This window comes from Dermacentor variabilis, chromosome 5, assembly GCF_050947875.1.
Source record: "Dermacentor variabilis isolate Ectoservices chromosome 5, ASM5094787v1, whole genome shotgun sequence".
In the NCBI taxonomy this organism is placed as follows: domain Eukaryota; kingdom Metazoa; phylum Arthropoda; class Arachnida; order Ixodida; family Ixodidae; genus Dermacentor; species Dermacentor variabilis.
In genome coordinates this window covers 96,331,697-96,348,935 of record NC_134572.1, presented here as the reverse complement: position 1 = coordinate 96,348,935, position 17,239 = coordinate 96,331,697, and the positions used below count along the sequence as shown (strand labels likewise).

The 17,239-nt window shown below is 44.2% G+C and overlaps 2 protein-coding genes across 5 annotated transcripts in view; both read right to left on the bottom strand.

Moving 5' to 3' along the window:
- LOC142582935 (beta-1,3-galactosyltransferase 5-like) overlaps positions 1-17,239 on the bottom strand; it is a 229,183-nt gene that overhangs the window by 53,757 nt on the left and 158,187 nt on the right. Inside the window, exons 1-2 of one of the 2 annotated variants that reach the window (XM_075693078.1) lie at positions 838-918; positions 531-621 (exon numbers count right to left, since the gene is read on the bottom strand). The exons of the other annotated variant lie outside the window; for it this stretch is intronic. Of the exons in view, the coding sequence (XP_075549193.1) occupies positions 531-621; positions 838-848 (102 nt within the window). The 5' untranslated portion in view covers positions 849-918. Of the gene's footprint in view, positions 1-530; positions 622-837; positions 919-17,239 lie in introns of those variants that run through there. 2 annotated transcript variants of the gene reach the window in all.
- Positions 12,730-16,858, bottom strand: LOC142582936 (beta-1,3-galactosyltransferase 5-like). 3 transcript variants are annotated; one of them, XM_075693084.1, is made up of 3 exons: positions 16,674-16,858; positions 14,892-15,923; positions 12,730-14,279 (listed from the first exon to the last, which is right to left on the bottom strand). In XM_075693084.1, the coding sequence occupies exon 2, from the start codon at positions 15,892-15,894 to the stop codon at positions 14,905-14,907; it is 990 nt and encodes a 329-aa protein (XP_075549199.1). In that variant the 5' UTR covers positions 15,895-15,923; positions 16,674-16,858; the 3' UTR covers positions 12,730-14,279; positions 14,892-14,904. The 3 variants fall into 3 exon arrangements, with proteins under 3 accessions (XP_075549199.1, XP_075549198.1, XP_075549197.1); XM_075693083.1 differs by having other exon boundaries at positions 14,900-15,923; XM_075693082.1 differs by having other exon boundaries at positions 12,730-15,923; positions 16,674-16,855.

Sequence of the window (17,239 nt, the reverse complement as noted above, 5' to 3'; positions counted from 1 at the left end):
AAAGAAGGAGAATTCAGCGAGTGATTAGTTATTCACCCCTTGAATACAAGAGTCAACGTCAAAAAAGCCCTAAATCTCCGTAAGTCGCTTTATTGCAGCCAAAATAGGCAACAGCAGCGGCGGGACGCAACGCGAAGCGGAAAACGCGCTCAGACTGGTGAAGACGGTCATGACGTCATCCGCGGTATCGCCGAGGAGCCTGATTCGAATGCGGTGCTGAACCCGCTGCGCTGTTCCTTGTTCAATCAAGAAGGCGACACATTTCGTTGTAAAAATTAGATTTCTGCTTGGTCTGGAGGTTGTCTCCATCCGTGAACCGTGATCGGTGAACCGTGAAACTAGTGCAGTGCAGTGAGGCGTGGTGCCAGAAAGCGCGGAGCAGTAGACCAAGTAGCTCTTCGGAAATGCCTAGTGCCGCTATTTCGTTGAGGCAAAAATGAATCCTGTGTGTTCTACTGGACAGAAGAGAGGCCTCAAATGTCCACACGAAGATGTAGCTGGCGTCTCCGTGCACTGACACGAAAGCTCACCACATGACAGATCCTGCGACAGGACTCCTCGACTAAGGTTGCACGTTGGGCTTGTTGGCACGTCGTGCTGAAGTCCTTAGGCGCACTGCACCTAACGCAAGACAAAAAAGCGACACATGTGCTTAGTAGGACTCGTCGAATGCGCGTACTTTTAAGAATAGCTGTAATTATTCTTAATTTGAGAGCTGCATCAAACAAACATGATTTTTGGACTCAATTAATCTTATTTCAAAATGATCAGGTCATCGCCGTATCACTGTGTAAAAAGCACGTCACTAACGATACCACAGCGTGTTTTAAAGCGAACCTTTTTTGCATAACATTCCATGGTTTCGCCTGTGTCGGTCGTTTTGTCGGTCGGTCGGTTGCTGGTCGTGCTCTCAGCCGGGTAGGCCTCCCTCTCTAAAAAACAACAACAAAATTCAAGGTAAAGCGGGATTCGAACCTTGGCCCCCCGCGCAGCAAATGGTTGCTCTAACCGACAATTTTTTTTAAAAGTTTACGGATCTCCCAATGTTACAACAAACGTCACCCCATTTTTGGTATGCACAGATATGTAAATAAAGGACACTGAACACATTGTGATCTGCCAGGCCTTTGTTGAGTTTGTCATTTCAGTATTTGAGGGCTGTCATGGGTTCCACCTTGGACAGCCAATAAGGAAACATTCCTGTGCCGTGGTCACTTTCACAAACTTACCTATGCTCTCGTGAAACAGCAGGCACGCTGCAGTTCTGTCAAAGTCACAATGAAAACCAGCCATGCGGGCACGCCATAAACAGTGGAAGCTTATTAACATAATTAGATTGTCTTCATTTTATATGGCTACATACCGGATTCCTTCTGGGTCTAAGGGCAGCTATTTCTTTAATATTCCTGGTAACACGTTCCAAAAGTACAGAACTTTCTAGCAGTGCAGAAAAATATGATCCATTGTCTTTGTTTCTTTTCTTTCTTTTTGCATGTGAGATCATTTGTTCCCCACGGTGAATAAAACATACATTCTTTCGGAAGTACCCGCGCAGTCAGGGTTCCCGCATGAAGCCTAAAGAAGAAAGGCTTTCGCAGCTGGTCCTACTTACATCTTCACTATTCGTCGTTTAATGACTGCACACTGATTCATTCGCTTCGGAATATTTTCTACATGACCTCCAATGTATATAGCTCTGTATAATGATTGTACAATGATATTTATAATATAGCTCTACCGGCACAATTAGGCCACAATCGCACGTTTACTTCTTTCATGCCGACACCAACTAGCTCTTTCATAGTCGCCATGTGTTTATTATGATGATGACTACCATGTCATGGCACATATCCACAAAGGGGGATCCACCAAGAAGCGGCTGATATAGCTAAAGTAAATACGAATAAATGAGAAAACACAATGTAATATAAGATTACCTTATGTAGAACAGGTGTGCGAAAATATATGCGCGCGCCAGCTTCTCTATGCACCATAAATGTGGGTATGGAATGGGAACGGGAATGGGAAATGGGAAACCTAACCACTTCACGAACGCTTCCCTTCACATAGATTCCAACATGTGCGTGGGATTTGCATATTTTTATTAGCCATTCTTGTTCATCGCGAAGGTTGCGGCATGACTGTTGATCAGAGCAAGTCTCGACAATGGGACAACGCTTGCTGCTCTATGAAAACTGCCACTACGAAGTCTGAGGATATGAGTTGGAGTGCCTCGTTCAAACCTCTCGTTATTTGACACGACTGTCGTCATGGCCCAGCAGTCATCCACTGCCTCACAAGCTTCTTCAGAGATGTGGAAAAGTCTGCGATGCAGTGCAAGCTTTGCAAAATTTCACTTCGAAACAGTCTACTATTCGCGTTCCTGTTCGATCAATTCTCCCGGGCAGCTAATTATCTCTACTGTGAGGCTACGAGGTACAGGTCATGAAAGGAAGTAGCGAAAGCATCTGTAAAGGGCAAATTTCTGCTTAAGGTGTTCCAAAACTCGCGCAATAAGTAATTTCGATGAAAAACACAGGTTTGTGATTAAAAATTGTATTTTTTTATTTCTTCATACATTGTACAGTACAGGGCTACGTATGGAATAATGTATCGGGTAAATGGCCTCCACGGCATTGCTGGCATGTGCGCTCTCTTTTGTTGAAATTTTCCATGACCGGTTTGCATAAGTGTGGCTGAATTTCGTTGTTACAAAACTCAATCTTACCCTTCAAGGCGTGTGTGGTCTTGGGCTTGTTGACAGAAGCCTTAGATTTAAAAAAAAATCCCAAAGAAAGAAGCTCAAGGGATTTAAATCGCATTATCTGGGGGACGAATTACGATCACAAAAAACGGGCGATCTACCAAGCCTCCATTATATTTAAAATATTGCTCAACAATAGAAACGCGTTGTTCTTTCAGTTAGCGCCGCATTTTTAATAACGCTGAACTGTCAGCTGTCACACTGTCTTGTCTTTTTTTTTCGTTGGCAACACTTTAACATGCAAAAGGCAGAAAATTTAAATCTTACGTGAATTTTGGGACACCTTATATAACATATGAAGAAGTCGCAGGAGGACTCCACTTTTGTATATACAGATGCATTGTCAACAAAGGCTAGTACAACAGCTGCTTTTTTGCATTACAGCGCACGAAGACGGAAAGGTTATAGGTTGCCAAACAAGACGTCATCTACAGTGGCAGAGCTACTAAGCACTCTTCAGGCTGTGAAATTTGTTGCCGGAAGCGGCAAATGGGTCACTTAAATTTCCTTGAATATAAAACAGCCCTCGAGAGAGTAATGCATTCCATTCGTTTACAATGTTTCCAATGTGATTCTTCCTCACCACCTTACTACTAAAACATAGGGTCTCGCGGCTTCTTTTGATAGTCAGATCAATTTACTACTGATTCCAAATCATATTGGTATAGTTAGGAATGAAGTAGCAGTTACACTGTCAGCTGGGACACACACTTTAGAATAATTTAAACCTGCAGCATTCTCGCCATGGGATGCTAAGAGTCAGTCAAATTATAACATGGTCTGATGATGGTGCGAAGTGGTCTTTACTCCATAAAATTGACTCTCTGTCTAGCTTTTTCTGTGCTACCCAACACTAACTGCTCGCGATATAGACGCACCCTTACACTGCTTACGCTTCGAGGTGATCCATTCGCAATACTTCTTGCACCGTAGTGTCCCGTAGTCTCAGCCCGAGAAAGATGAACAAGTACACGTGTCAATAGGAAGAGAAGAACACGCCAAGTAATAATAATGCCAAATAACAATAGCTGCCGTGCGCGCACCGATGAGCGCGCGATCTTCTCTCGAGAATGGTTAGCGGCACACAATTAACGCAGCTGTATACAGTTGCACGATGCTAGTCATTGCTCGAACCATTACACGGGGCCCCACTGACGCCCCTTTCATGGGATTTCTCAGCAGATTATAGCATTGGATTGATAATTACATTAATAATAATAATAATAATAATAATAATAATAATAATAATAATAATAATAATAATAATAATAATAATAATAATAATAATAATATTGACGTGGTACTATGCCCCTTCACTCGCGCAAGGACCAGAACATTGCGAAACGAAGAGAAAATAAAAAACAACGGACGCGAGTCAGTGGGCATAAAATCGTCCTTAATATTCTGAGCATCATATCCATACTAATGAATAAGTCCTTAACTGCAATGAAAGCTCTCCTCTCAAGGCCACCACCCGACCCTGGTCCAAATATTGTCCCCAGGTGACAATGGATGGTTGCCTAGAGCCTTGTGTTTGCAGCGCAGCTGTCTTCTTTGCTGGAGCACATAGGATGCAGCCCAGCAACACGGACGCGATTGGAGACGAGGAGATACCGCGACGCCACCTGTCGCCAGTGCCTGAACGACGTCCAAAGTTGGATCACGTGCCGGACTGTCTGCATCGGCGCCATCGCGTGCTTCTTTTTCGTCGTTACTTCAGTGCAATTTGTTAGTTGTAGTAGTTTTATGCAACAGTGTTTGTTCTTTGTTTCAACTTTAAGTTTTATACGTTGTATCGGAATACGAGGAGTTTCTCCGTACCATTAAGAGCCAGATTTAGCTGTACGTACTATCGAGGAAATAGAAAGCACGGCAGCTTTTACAGAAGCTCAAAGGTCATCAACTACCGGTGACTAATATTAAAGCGCGCGTATGACAAGCGTATTAAAGCGCGCGTATGACGCGCGAAATGACAAGTTGCATTCGCGAGAGTAAAGCAGGTTAAATACATGAAGCCAGATATATGCGAATAATGCAGCCAGTGAAGTACGTGGAACAAGTAAATATCTCTTAAATGTCCGGCGTTTAGTTCGTTTGAACATGTGAAAGAAATCTTGTCGTATATGCTAGACATTTATTCGTTCGCGTTATTTTAGTTCGTTACTTTTTCACGGCATCATACGCACATGCCTGAGTTGAATCATTCGGTTCAGACAAGCTTGCCCTCTTTTGCCGTCTACGTGCAATGATGGACAGCTAAGTTATTCTTATAACTTTATGCTATAGAAGTATCGTCCTCACCTAACTTACCTGCAATATCGCTGTCAACGCGATATTGCAAAAAAAAAAGAAACAATTAAAATAAAGCCAGGAGTGCACGAAACCATGAACTCATGTGTGGAGTTGTCACATTTTTATATTGTGCTGTGAAACTCGCATAATCTTTTACTCCTGTTTGTATTATGTAGTAGCGAAGGCCGCCTTTATTTGTTTTGCTGATGAAAAAAAGTAAGCCTAATAATTTAATAACATTATGACCAACTGTAACAAGGCTGACACTTATTATTTCATGTGAAAACATATATGCTTGAAAGAGTGGAAATAGCAAGAAACAGTCTGGCAAGTACTACCGGAAGGAACACAACCCCTGTTTACTTTTCAAAAAAGGAGGAGGAGACAGAAAACATAGGAAGGGAAGATGGGAAGTACAGAGGAAACAAATAACAAGATGAATGATTTCGAATAAAGCAAAGCAATGACAAAAACAGAGTTAAGCCAGTCACTTGCAAGTCGCACTGTACTAAAGGAATGCTTAAAATTAGAATAAATTATTTCCGGATTCTTGTAACTCGCTAACAAAGCATAAGCTACAAACGGAAAGCCCAAGTGAGTTTCTTCTAGAATACTAAGGTGGGCAAGGTGACCTTGATTGCTCGGGTCTCACAGCCAATGGGGCACAGACATAAGCCGACGGTGGTACACCGCAGGCCAAGGATATAATGCTCTTTTATTAGCGACCTACGCTGAGCAATGAAAGCGGGACATAACAGTTAACTTCTTTGTCAGCGTACAGAGTACTGACAGTCTTCGGCAACAAGTTAACTTGCTGATAACAAAATTGCAAGAATGAGTCTTTAGCCTATTCAAAATGTAGAAAACAATCTGTGACCAGTTTACTCATATAGAGCAGGATTTGTCGCTGTACTCTAAGCAAATAATCCCACCAAAACAAGAACGAATTCCGGCCTTGGCTGGCGACATTCCGTGGTTAGCGCAACAAAGACCGTGTACTAGGCCCCGAGGTACTTTTGTCCTGTTCTAATATGGCAATCACTTTTATTCAACTGCAAAAAGCAATGTTTATTGTACCTTTAAATATTATAGGGCTGGTAAATCGCGAGATAATATCCCCGCTTGCGCACCAGCCGTGGCGAAGTGATGTCACGTGGTGCCACTTTCGGCGCAAGAATGATTACAGAGCCGGCGCTTCCAGTGGTGAGCCTCGCGCTCAACACCGTTGTGCGCCGGTCCACACCCATACAACGAAGCTCTTGCACGGTCAATTTCGAGCAGAAATTTCAAATATTATAGGCACAGCAAAGCGAAAGCTGCGGAACTAAGTTTGCACGTTTCACATTTAAATTCACGTATACACATAACTTCCGCCAACGTCCGGCATCTTCATCGAACCATGCCGAAGAGCATCGTCTCCCTGACAGTCTTCGTACTATGTTTCTAATGTCGTGACGACAAAACTGAATGCACTATTCTCCGCATTCGGGCGCACGTTTCCCCAATTCGCCCACTCGTTCGTATTCAAATAGGTTGGTATGACTGAGAACATAGCGTAATGCACTTTCATGACTGCGGGTTCACTCAACGCGCAGAAGCTCCGACAATTTCACTCCGATTTCGCTGCGCGCATCTTTTGTCCGGGCCTAGCAGAGCAGTTCAAATGCAGACCGTAAATTTGCGCAAAGGACCAACTACACTGAATGATGTTCTGACTAAACAGGCGGGTATTTTGTTAATTTTCTGCTTAACCCGCGAGTCCGTGAGGATTCGATTTTCGCGCGACAGGTTGGCCTTTGACGGTATATATTGCTTGATACAAAGCCTGGATGCGGTTATTGCCGTCTTCAAAAGCACGCATCGCGCGCTGAGCAGCGGGTACAAAAATGAGAATCTCCGTGAAAGCAGTGATCGAGATCGCCGCGCCCAGGTGGGCGAAACCAATCCGCGGTCTCTAGCGTATAGATGGTAACCGCTGAATACATGGAGGGATGAAACAGTGAGCATCCTAGGTTTACAGATCTGCCAGCGCTTTACAAAGCAGTGGACAAAATGAAAGGTGCGAAAACAAGCTGTTTCAAGGAGGTCGATTTCAGTGTCCTCAATTTATTGCCACTAAAGTGCTGCGCTACAGTAGTCATAGTACTCGAAAACCTTGCAGAGCACTCTTATCGACCCCTTCATTGAGCTTGACGGTTCAAAGGAATGAACAGCCACACCACGGCAAGTTTCCAGACTAACAAGTTCTGTAGGTTTACTCGGAGTCCCGGGATGGCGCTGCAGTCCAGCAAGAAGTGCGGCAAGAAGTTTAAGCGGTTGAAGCACTGTGATGGTCGCTAGAAAAGTTGTTTATATGCTTACGAGGATACAAATTTGCTCCCAGATTTAATTGTAAAATCAGAGAGTGAGAGCTGAGAAAAGCAATTAACCTGCACTTACAATGTTCTTATAGTATAGAAGAAATATCGCACAGACTTCCATGCAGTCTGAGAGAGAGAAAAAGAGTAAAGAAAGAAAAAAGACAGCAGGTTAACGAGACAAGGCTTATACTGACAAGTGCTGGAGTAGGGAATTCTAAATATGAAGGTTCGTTTTTCTCTGAATCGATGGCGCAAAAACATTTAAAAAATAATTAGATAACCAATATCGGGTGCAGTGTACAAGACATAGGCCGCAATTGCCGTCATTGCCTCTCACGCAGTTCTTGTGCCTTCAAAAGGCACAATACACCTTCTGTGTGGAGCTACATAGAACGAAAAGCAGCAGATGCATTATAGCTAGAAAGAAAAAAACATTATTTAGCATTTTTAAGTAAGCAGCCGTCGGAATTAGAAGTGACAATAACACAGGCGCGCCCAGTTGCAGCTCTTCATTTTTATTGTTGTCATTATTCATTTATTTTTCCAAACATGACGAAAGAGCCGCTTTCCAACAACAAAACACAGGGATGATGATGATGAAAAACTTTATTTATCCCTCTTTAAAGGGACGGGGGCAATGGAATAGAGGGTGGGAGGAGGAACTACTTGAAGTAGGCATCCTTTATCCTCTCAGCCCACTCCAGGATGGCCTCCTGAAGATCGGGCCTGGAGCTGCGCAAGGCAGCCTCCCACTGCTCCTCACTAGATATTAATTGCTTGAGGAAAGGGGGAAGGGGGAAATTAAACACAGGGTTGACGTGTCACCACTTGCGCTGGATGACAGTGCACGGGGGGGCGGAGTATGAATCCAACCGAAAAATTGCAGCTACGCAACACCGCTTGCAGTTGCACGTTGCGGCAACCGTGACTGTAGTGATCCCAAAGGCTGCCAAAAAAGATTCGCCCCCGGACCGCGTTCATGTTCGAGTGGCCTGTTAGCGGGCGCTTCAGAAGCAGGGCGTTGTTTTTTTAAAAACCCAAGTCTCTTCTGCCTTGCGAACGATGACACGCATTTGACAAAATTGTACTGCGCCAAACGCGGCTATGCAAGGACGACCCTGTTTTCAAAGTGGCACCGTAGCGGCAGTGAAGTTGGAAAGCTTCCCCATCCTCATGAATTCCTCTGGGCTCAAGGAAATAGATCGAGCCGTGCCACTATCTCACATGTAATTCTTTCGCTTTTTGTTCAATGCGTAAGCGTTATGCGTGCCAAAGTGGGAAGCCGATCAGGTATATATATATATATATATATATATATATATATATATATATATATATATATATATATATATATATATATATATATATATATATATATATATATATATATATATATATATAACACATGTGTGTGTGTGTGTGCGTGTGTGTGTGTGTGTGTGTGTGTGTGTGTGTGTGTGTGTGTGTGTGTGTGTGTGTGTGTTGGCGGTCTGCTCTGGAACCACATCAGCTGCGCTTCGCTCGTCGAAGAGGCAGGACGTGGGCCGAGTGCGTACCTGAACAACACTTTGCAATGCGGCTAACGTGGTTTAAATCAGGGATCCGAGACTTCAGAGAGGTGCGACGTAATGCTAACGCCTTTCTCTCGCAGTTGCCGCTAAATCAACACTGAATATTTTTTTTTGTGTGATCAGTTTATAATAAGCACCCAGCAGCAACAGCCCACAGTAAGCAAAGTTTGGAAAAAAAAATAAAGCTACGTGTCCGGATCGTGAGATCGAACCTCACTATCACAGCAAAGCAACCCGATGCTCTAACCCATAGGCCGAAATCAGACGCTTAGATAGCTCACGCCAGCGCTAACTAGCTCTCCGAGACGTTTGGTGGGTACGTCTTGTCGCATCGCACGTGCGGGCAAAGTAGTTTCCATCAGCTCTTACGCCCTTGCAAAAATATTACATGGTACTCAAATATACCTCAACCGATGTTATTATGAAGGAAGTAGAAAGTCAATAGAAATACAACAGTAGGTATGGAATTTTCGTAAGGGAGGCCACTGGCGCACGAGTGAAAAAATATAATCGGCAGACACACTTAAGACTGCTTAAGAAAGCATTAGGAACACTTAAGATAGCATTATACCGTTTGTAAACCTCGGAAAGTCACGAACGCGCTCATGTTGCACACTCATGACGAGGCGCCACTTGATCCCCATTGGCTACGCCATCACGTGTTTAATGACGCACGGAAGAGGCCATAGCTTTCGTCAACCAGATGGCTGCGACGTGATACGTGCAATGACGCACGCACTAGGTCCCCCTTTAACCAGCCCGAGCTGTGAATCCGCCGTGGCGTAGGGGAAAACCTGTTTGTCTCGCACCCCGGAGGCCAGGTCAGATTCCCACATAACCAAAATTTCAAAAAAAAAAATTGAAAGCCATTAACTTACTCAGTTTATAAGAACTTCCCTGAGAAATCTGACGTCAATATGAGCCTTCTTTGACGTGTTTTCACTCTTTGCGCCGTCGCCATTTTTGGTACCATCTTTCGGTCATGCTGAAAACTACGACGGACTTTCGCGTAATTTGGCACATAATCTTTTCGCATGAAAAAAAAAAAATAAACACAGGCCACTATCTTAAACGTCGTACTTCTGCCCAGATGTAACTCAGAATTTTTTCTCGACAAGCACCAAACATCGCCTACGTCCTAGTGACATCACTGTGTCGACGCCCCCCAATATGTGCATTTGCATGGACTGCACAAACAATACCACCGCCGCCATTATTGGCAGGTTAAGAGGCGCTGAAGTTTCCACTTGGTGCCAGATATGGTTGTGTCAGAAAACCGAGAAATTTATGCGGGACGTCTTTGTAACGATTGCGAACACTTTAATAAGTAATTTAATGCAAAGAGTAATTAACCCACATGCCTTAAACTCAGTAGGCACAGGAGCCATAACGTGGCTTCCATGTGAACTAACTCGGTTGTCAGATTTTCGAGAACAGGGGACAAATATTGTATGCGGCTTGTGAAACAAATCTATAACGCTCGGGGAAGCTTGCATAAGTAACTTCTTGCAAAGGCTGTAATTACACCATGCAAATAAATATGTCCCTGCACATCACCAGGAACCGTCCACCTATTTTCACTGAATGCAAACTATAGTGCCACATCTAGTTCACCAAGGGCAGAGACACATTCTGTGCGCATGGCACAACGCTTGAAGATACTGCGAAGAAAACAAACATCCAGTAATTATCAGCAACTTTAAACTTTGACCGTACGTTACCCGTTACATGCCCTGTATTTTTACCAAATGCCAACTCGGTGTTGCACTCGGTTGTACAAGAAAACCGGAGAAAAGTGTGTATAACGTTTGTGTAACGTTTTTAGGCTCTTGCATAAGCAATTTTCTTGAAGAGCGTGTAACTAAACTACGCTTTTGAAACGGACACACGAATCACCCATAATTCCGCCCTAATCCCTCAAATTTTTACTGGGAAAAAAACATTCAGTTATTTGAGGGCATAGGGCAAACTTTCTATGTGGTCCGTAAAACGTGCTTATATAGAGATGTTAAAATCTTCTATAAGAAACTTCTGCAAATGCTATAATTAACCCACACCGACTTGGCTTTGATCGTGCATGACTCCCGTTACACTGAAAAGTGAACCTAGGTGCCACGTTTTGTTCTCCTCGGTTACCAGGCAAGCGAATAACGCGTCTGGGGGGAAGAAAGCGAATTTTCAATAAACAGTAACAAAGACAGTAATAAACTCGCACCCTTTAAGCACTTTATGCCACATCAATCATTCAACCCCCCCCCCCCCCCTCGCTCTCTTTATCTTTAAATACAGGGTGTTCTTTAGAACGTTCAGATTTTTTATAAAATCTCTATAAGCGCAACGAACGTGCTGTTATCGCAGAGAAGTTTCTAGGCGAAGTGGACATACTTTGCAGCTATCAATGTGAGCTTCAGAAAAATACTTAACAAAGATTAATAATTTTTTTCTTTACTGCCTTAGGAGCAGTCGTTTAACCGGCTTATTTGAACGCAGTCACGTGTTAATGCACCCTCATGTTTTCAAATTAGCGATATTGATCGTCGAAGCTGAACGGCAAATCCGGTCAATATCGCAACCGAGCGCACCGAGAGCGCAGAAAAGGCTGCCCCGCTATCATATCGGACAGGAAAGCCCCGTGACGGCAAGCGCGAAGAAAAAACCGAACGTCTCTGACAAAGGCGGCCTGGACTGATGCCACGGCTCAGCAATCCACTCAGCGACAATACAGTTTTCTTTCTCTCTCTCTCTCTCTCTCGGTCAGTCGCGGCAGCTACTGATACGGCACGTCCTGCCTGACAAACACGTGCAGCGCGTGCAGGGTCGGGATCTGCCACGATGTGCTACCATTCAAACGTTCGCCCCAGACTTCCTTGCGGGCTGTTGCAGCCCGACCCGCAGCTGAACGCGCTCGGCCTCGATGTCGCCTCGACTGAGCTTTGTAATTCGCCGATGGATATTTCGAATTGTGTGCGATTCTCGAGGTTTAAAAAGATCAGTGTGCATTAAAACGTGACTGCTTCCAAATATGTCATGTAGAGTAAGCCCCCAAGGCACTGATAAAAAAAGATAATAATACATTTTTGTTAATTAGTATTCTGGAACTTTCGTTATTAGCGGCAAAGTATATTCACCTCGTCTATAGAAACTCGTCTGCCAATACGCCACGTTCATTACTCTCGTCAGTCATTACCTCTTTATGAAAAATTTGTATGGTCTAAAAAAAAGGACTCTCTATAATGTCACTGCGACATTGAGTTCTCAAAGGACACCAGGAAAACTTTCTATACTGTTTTTACAGAGCGCCTCTAAAGACGCAATAAATGAGTTTACAGCAATTTATATTTAGCCTCCAATTAATGCACACTCTTCCATCTTCTCCCGCACGTCTCCCTTAAGATGTCCCCAATCCTTTCTGTATTTCAACTCGGTGCAGTTTTTTTTGCCTCACGAAAGAGAGCGGGAAAACCCGCACATAACCTTTTCGATCGCTTATAGTTGCACTAACATCTTCGATGCAAATGTTTATTCGTGCAATGAATACCAACTCACATAGTGATAGTAGAAAACGTGCTGCCTGTGGGCTGATTTTATGCGTTATATGCGATTTTATGATTTATGCTACACCTATATGTACTGACGCCTATCATATGAGAGGTCGGCATTGCTTAAGTATGCGACTGGGAATCCGGACGATCGGCTGGGAGTCCGAACTATTAAAGAGAGAATGGCACATGACACAATGACGCAGATTGAAGATTGGTTTTAGTTATACGCCAGAACATACACGAAGTAAAAGCACTATAAGTTGTATACTCTAGCATAAAAGTAATGTTTCTAGAAATATGAGATCTAGATTGTAGAATAAAGGGCTCATCTAGAATATACAGCACACTACATGCACACAAAAAGAACTGCAAATGACATAACAAAACTAAAACCACTGATTTTCAGTAGTGCCAAAACCCATAAATAACTTGCTGCAAAAATAAAGAAATAAAAACGTGAGCAAAGAAGAAAAAAAAGCAATTGCCGTCTAGAAATGGCGCATAATGCATTGACTAGTACAGTCCACGCACGAAAAAGCGACCCCAGTATAGAAAAACATTGAGGCAAGCAATGCTGTCACAATTCTTAATGTCTGTGAAGAAAGTAATTTCGGTGGGGAATCTCCCAACAATTTTTGCATACTGGTGCCGATGACAAAAGAAGCAATCATCCGGGATACTCAGTTCATACTTCTAACGCGTGTATTACACATCTCTACTTGGTTAATTGCAAAATAATCATCCTATCATGCTTGATACTTCAACAGCGGCGCATCTGATTTATTCTATTTGTTTATAACTGCAAAATGTCTGTTTGGATACATAAGATTTACTGCGCATGTGAATTCTAAGAACCTTACTAAATGCGTAACTAAGCAACAAGGTTGTATTTCTTTAAAATCAGCAGAAGGTAACTCAGGTGTATTGAAGTATCTTGGCTTGCAAATATGTATTAACGACGAGTACATTTATACAACACTCGGAAAACGACTGTTTTGGGTTCAAGGGGAAGAAACTGATTTATATAAAATGATTAATTTGCAGCATAGACTGATAAACTTGTTACACGTGGGCTATTCTGCAGCAGAACAGAAACCGCCGGAACTCGGGGATCGTTATTGGCCTCAACGCCAAGCATTGGCCCAGTACAAGGCCGCTTGCTCTCTGGCAACGTCACGTGAACCGGCATGTTCAACATGACATGGCCGATAGGACTAAGGTTAAATGCATCTTGTACTTACAGGTATGCCAACAGATTCAACATTCACTCAATTAAATTAGTCAGCCTGATGGACAGCGCACGTAAATAATCAGTTTACTAATATAGAGTCGGTAAATCCTCAATAAGTAACCGTGCGCAATGAAAACGAATGTCTACGGAGGAAATAGGGTACGCTACATCGTAATAAGTGTTGTTTGTAATAATTTCGTTTGACAACGTTACTCGCCATATCGGCTCAGTGGGTTGACATTCTTGTTTTGGATCCGCGTCCAATTTTCTGCTGAAGAAGTTGCATGCTACACCTGCGCAATACGATAACAGTGTGCACCCTTACTACGGGGTCTGTCATGGTCACAGTGTGGCTTTTAGAATTGGAACCCAATAAATGAGTGACAACTGTGCACACTTCATCAGACGCCCGCATTTTCTTGTTTTGTTGCAGTCTCCTCCTGCGCACAGGACCATCGTGCACATTCTAACTCATGGTCCCGTTTTTTTTTTAATCAGTTCTTTCTGCAGGTTCCCGTGCTGCGAAAAAGAGCCGGTAAACATGTGAAACTCTCAATAAATGCTCAATTCCTTTGTGCCAAGTTAAAAAAAAATGCGTCGAATGGTTGGCTGCACCCATGCTCGCATTCTTGTTCCGAGATAATCGACAGTGTCAAACCATAAATAAATTTTGCTACGTTATATACTTAAAAATGGATAACGAGCTTTATTTGTAAAGGAAACAAGTTAGAATGCTATTATATTTATAAAACGACACATCTTTCTTAATCCTAACCTCAGTGTACGATAAAGCAAATTTAAGGTAGATCGTGGATTGAAAATGCCGCAATAAGTTTGCTCCAGTTTTACAAAATGTAAAATTTCCAAATAATCAAGTGGTTTTAAAGCTTACGATTGCTGCAAAAGTCTCGTTATGGTATTTAGATTTTCTTTCTTGCTTTGACTGCGTAGGCACAAACGCAACGGCACAAAATGATTGCAAGGTCATGAGTTAATAAAGAAAGACAAGCAACCAAATACTGCCGCAGCATTATCTACTTCAGATACCGAGACGAAATCTTGTTTTTTGTTTTGTTCTAAGTTCCCTTATTTGTACCCTGTAAAAGCGCCATACAGTAACTGCTCACTCACGTGCTTACATTCGTTAATTGCATTTGAGGTCAGCGGTTCGTAGTTCGTGCCAGAACTGTAACATTTTCTCTGGCGTCATGTAATGCGAAGTCACCATATTCCGCATGTCACACACCGAAGACACGTCTTCGGAGTTGAAGGTCGGTAAGTCGATGCGCGGTATCCCAGCTGCTTCAGCGCACAAGCCAGTGACATACACGTCTTCTAGCGAGAGCGGTCGCACGCGCCCTGTCTGAGCGTACAGCCGGGCAATGACCTCTCCGCCCACGACGTACGCCGACCCGCTGACAAAATCGGGATAGGATTGAGGCTTGTACTCCTCGTAGGTGACGAACCACTTCATCGACGGGTCACGAATGGGCGAATTGTTGGCGTGTATGGAGCCATAGATGGCGTCCTTGGGTAATTTACCTACTTGCTTTAGCAACTTAGGAACGTTGACGTAGGTGTCGTCGTCGGTCTTAAGCAGGAATGACGCCTCGGGGCAGTGGGTGGTTGCCAGATGCAGCGCCTGCACGGACTTGTCCGTAAGGTTTCTGTACCCTTCCCACATGTCACCTTGAACGATGTCGAAATGCTCGCCCGACTCCTCAAAAACCCGTCGCTGCTGCTCGGGGTCACCTGCCTTTCCCAGGAGGAACACCAAGCTGTTGTTCCTTCGGAATTTCAGGTCACGCCCCCAGGTCTTCCGTATCGCCTGACGCTGCTCGATCTGGCCGACCGCCGAGACGACCACAACAAAGAAATTCACGCGGTCCCTCACCGAACGCTTGCCACAAATGGCTGGAGGGAGTATGATGTAATCCTTAGGCCGATGGTAGAGACGCGGCAGGGTCTTCGTCACCGGAGCTCGGCGTACGGGAGTTTTAGCTGATGGTTCCTGCCGTTGTTGGCGCTTGTAGAGAAGGATGGCCCCTATTACAAGACATATTAACAACACCACAATCCTGGCTTGTGCTGCATTCGAAGGCATCTCTTCATGGTTACAGAAAGGAGAGTGCATAGGTACTCCTGGCAGGACACTTCTTGATGCTAAAAAGGCAGAGGAACATCGTACAAGAAAAATAAACACTCGGTGACAGTTTTGGAACTAAGTGCACATACGATTTCTCACATTTTTGTCTTCACAATAAACGTTTATGCTTAAAAACCATACAATATTCATCTCGTTAAGAATAGTGCAATGCAATCTGGACTATTTTTAAAAAAAGAGAAGTGATAGCCCCGCAAGTTTGTTTTACTATAACGCATGCTTTCTGCGACGTCTGTAGAACCCTGCAACTCTAAAGAGCGAAAACACTTTCTACAATGGCCAACAGGAAATGGAACGCAATAAATACTACAGGGACTCGTTGCTCCGCTCTGTGAAAGCGTCAGTCACGCCATCGTTGGCTTTTGTGCCTTTCACAAGGACTGCGCGTGATAAATGTTACGCTAATAATACTTGGAAGTTCGAACCACGGAAAGAGGAAGACAGCTGGCGAATTTCACTAAAAGTCAGGCGCTGCAATTAAACGGGATCGCAGGAATCGTCTCACAAGGGAAGCAACGTCTTGATCATCGCTCGCGTATGAAACAAGCATGCATTAGGCTTGCATATGCACAAATGGTTAACGATGCGCATAGTTTTTTTCGTCGAGACGACCAGCCCCGACCCATATCCTGAAAACTATACCACCATCAGGTAGCTCCGACGAAGCAAGTTTGCACTAAGTGTTAACGACGCAGTGAAGCTATCAGGACGCACTCTTTAACATCCAACGTGGGGGCGTCTCCACCTACCTTTCCCATGCGAATCGCCTCGGCGAACGGCGCAGCAGAACCCGGCGTGTTACGCCCGTCGAGCTCACAGTTGGACACCCTCGCGCGGCGCGCATTCAGCCGACGCCGTGCGTGTGCCGTCAGCGAGACGCGTTTGACAGGTCAGCTGGAGGGAGAGAGCTGGGAAGGAGCCATAAAACCTCCGCGGAGGCGTGAATGCTTTTCGTTACTTAAGGGTGCAGCTGCCCTAGAGCGTCGGTACAACATTTTGCTGCGGAGAAACGCGAGCTGCAAGCGAATCCCGTGCGAGCTGCTGGTTGCGAGCGCGGAACGTATCGAAGCAATATTCTATTGCTGCCTAACCATGACGTCGTCTCAAAGCGAAGTTTAAAGGCCGCAAGTTTAAAGGCCGCTATTTTGACTTGAGCGTCACTGAGCCAGGCAGTTTGTTCCTCGCGCCATTTCCAGAGCTCCGAGCGTAGGACAGGTGCTTTTAAATCGTGTTTTTAGTCCTTGATCTGCAGAGTTCCATCAACCCGACAACACTCCTATTACGCTTCTCAGAAACCGTGTCGATTAAAGGACAA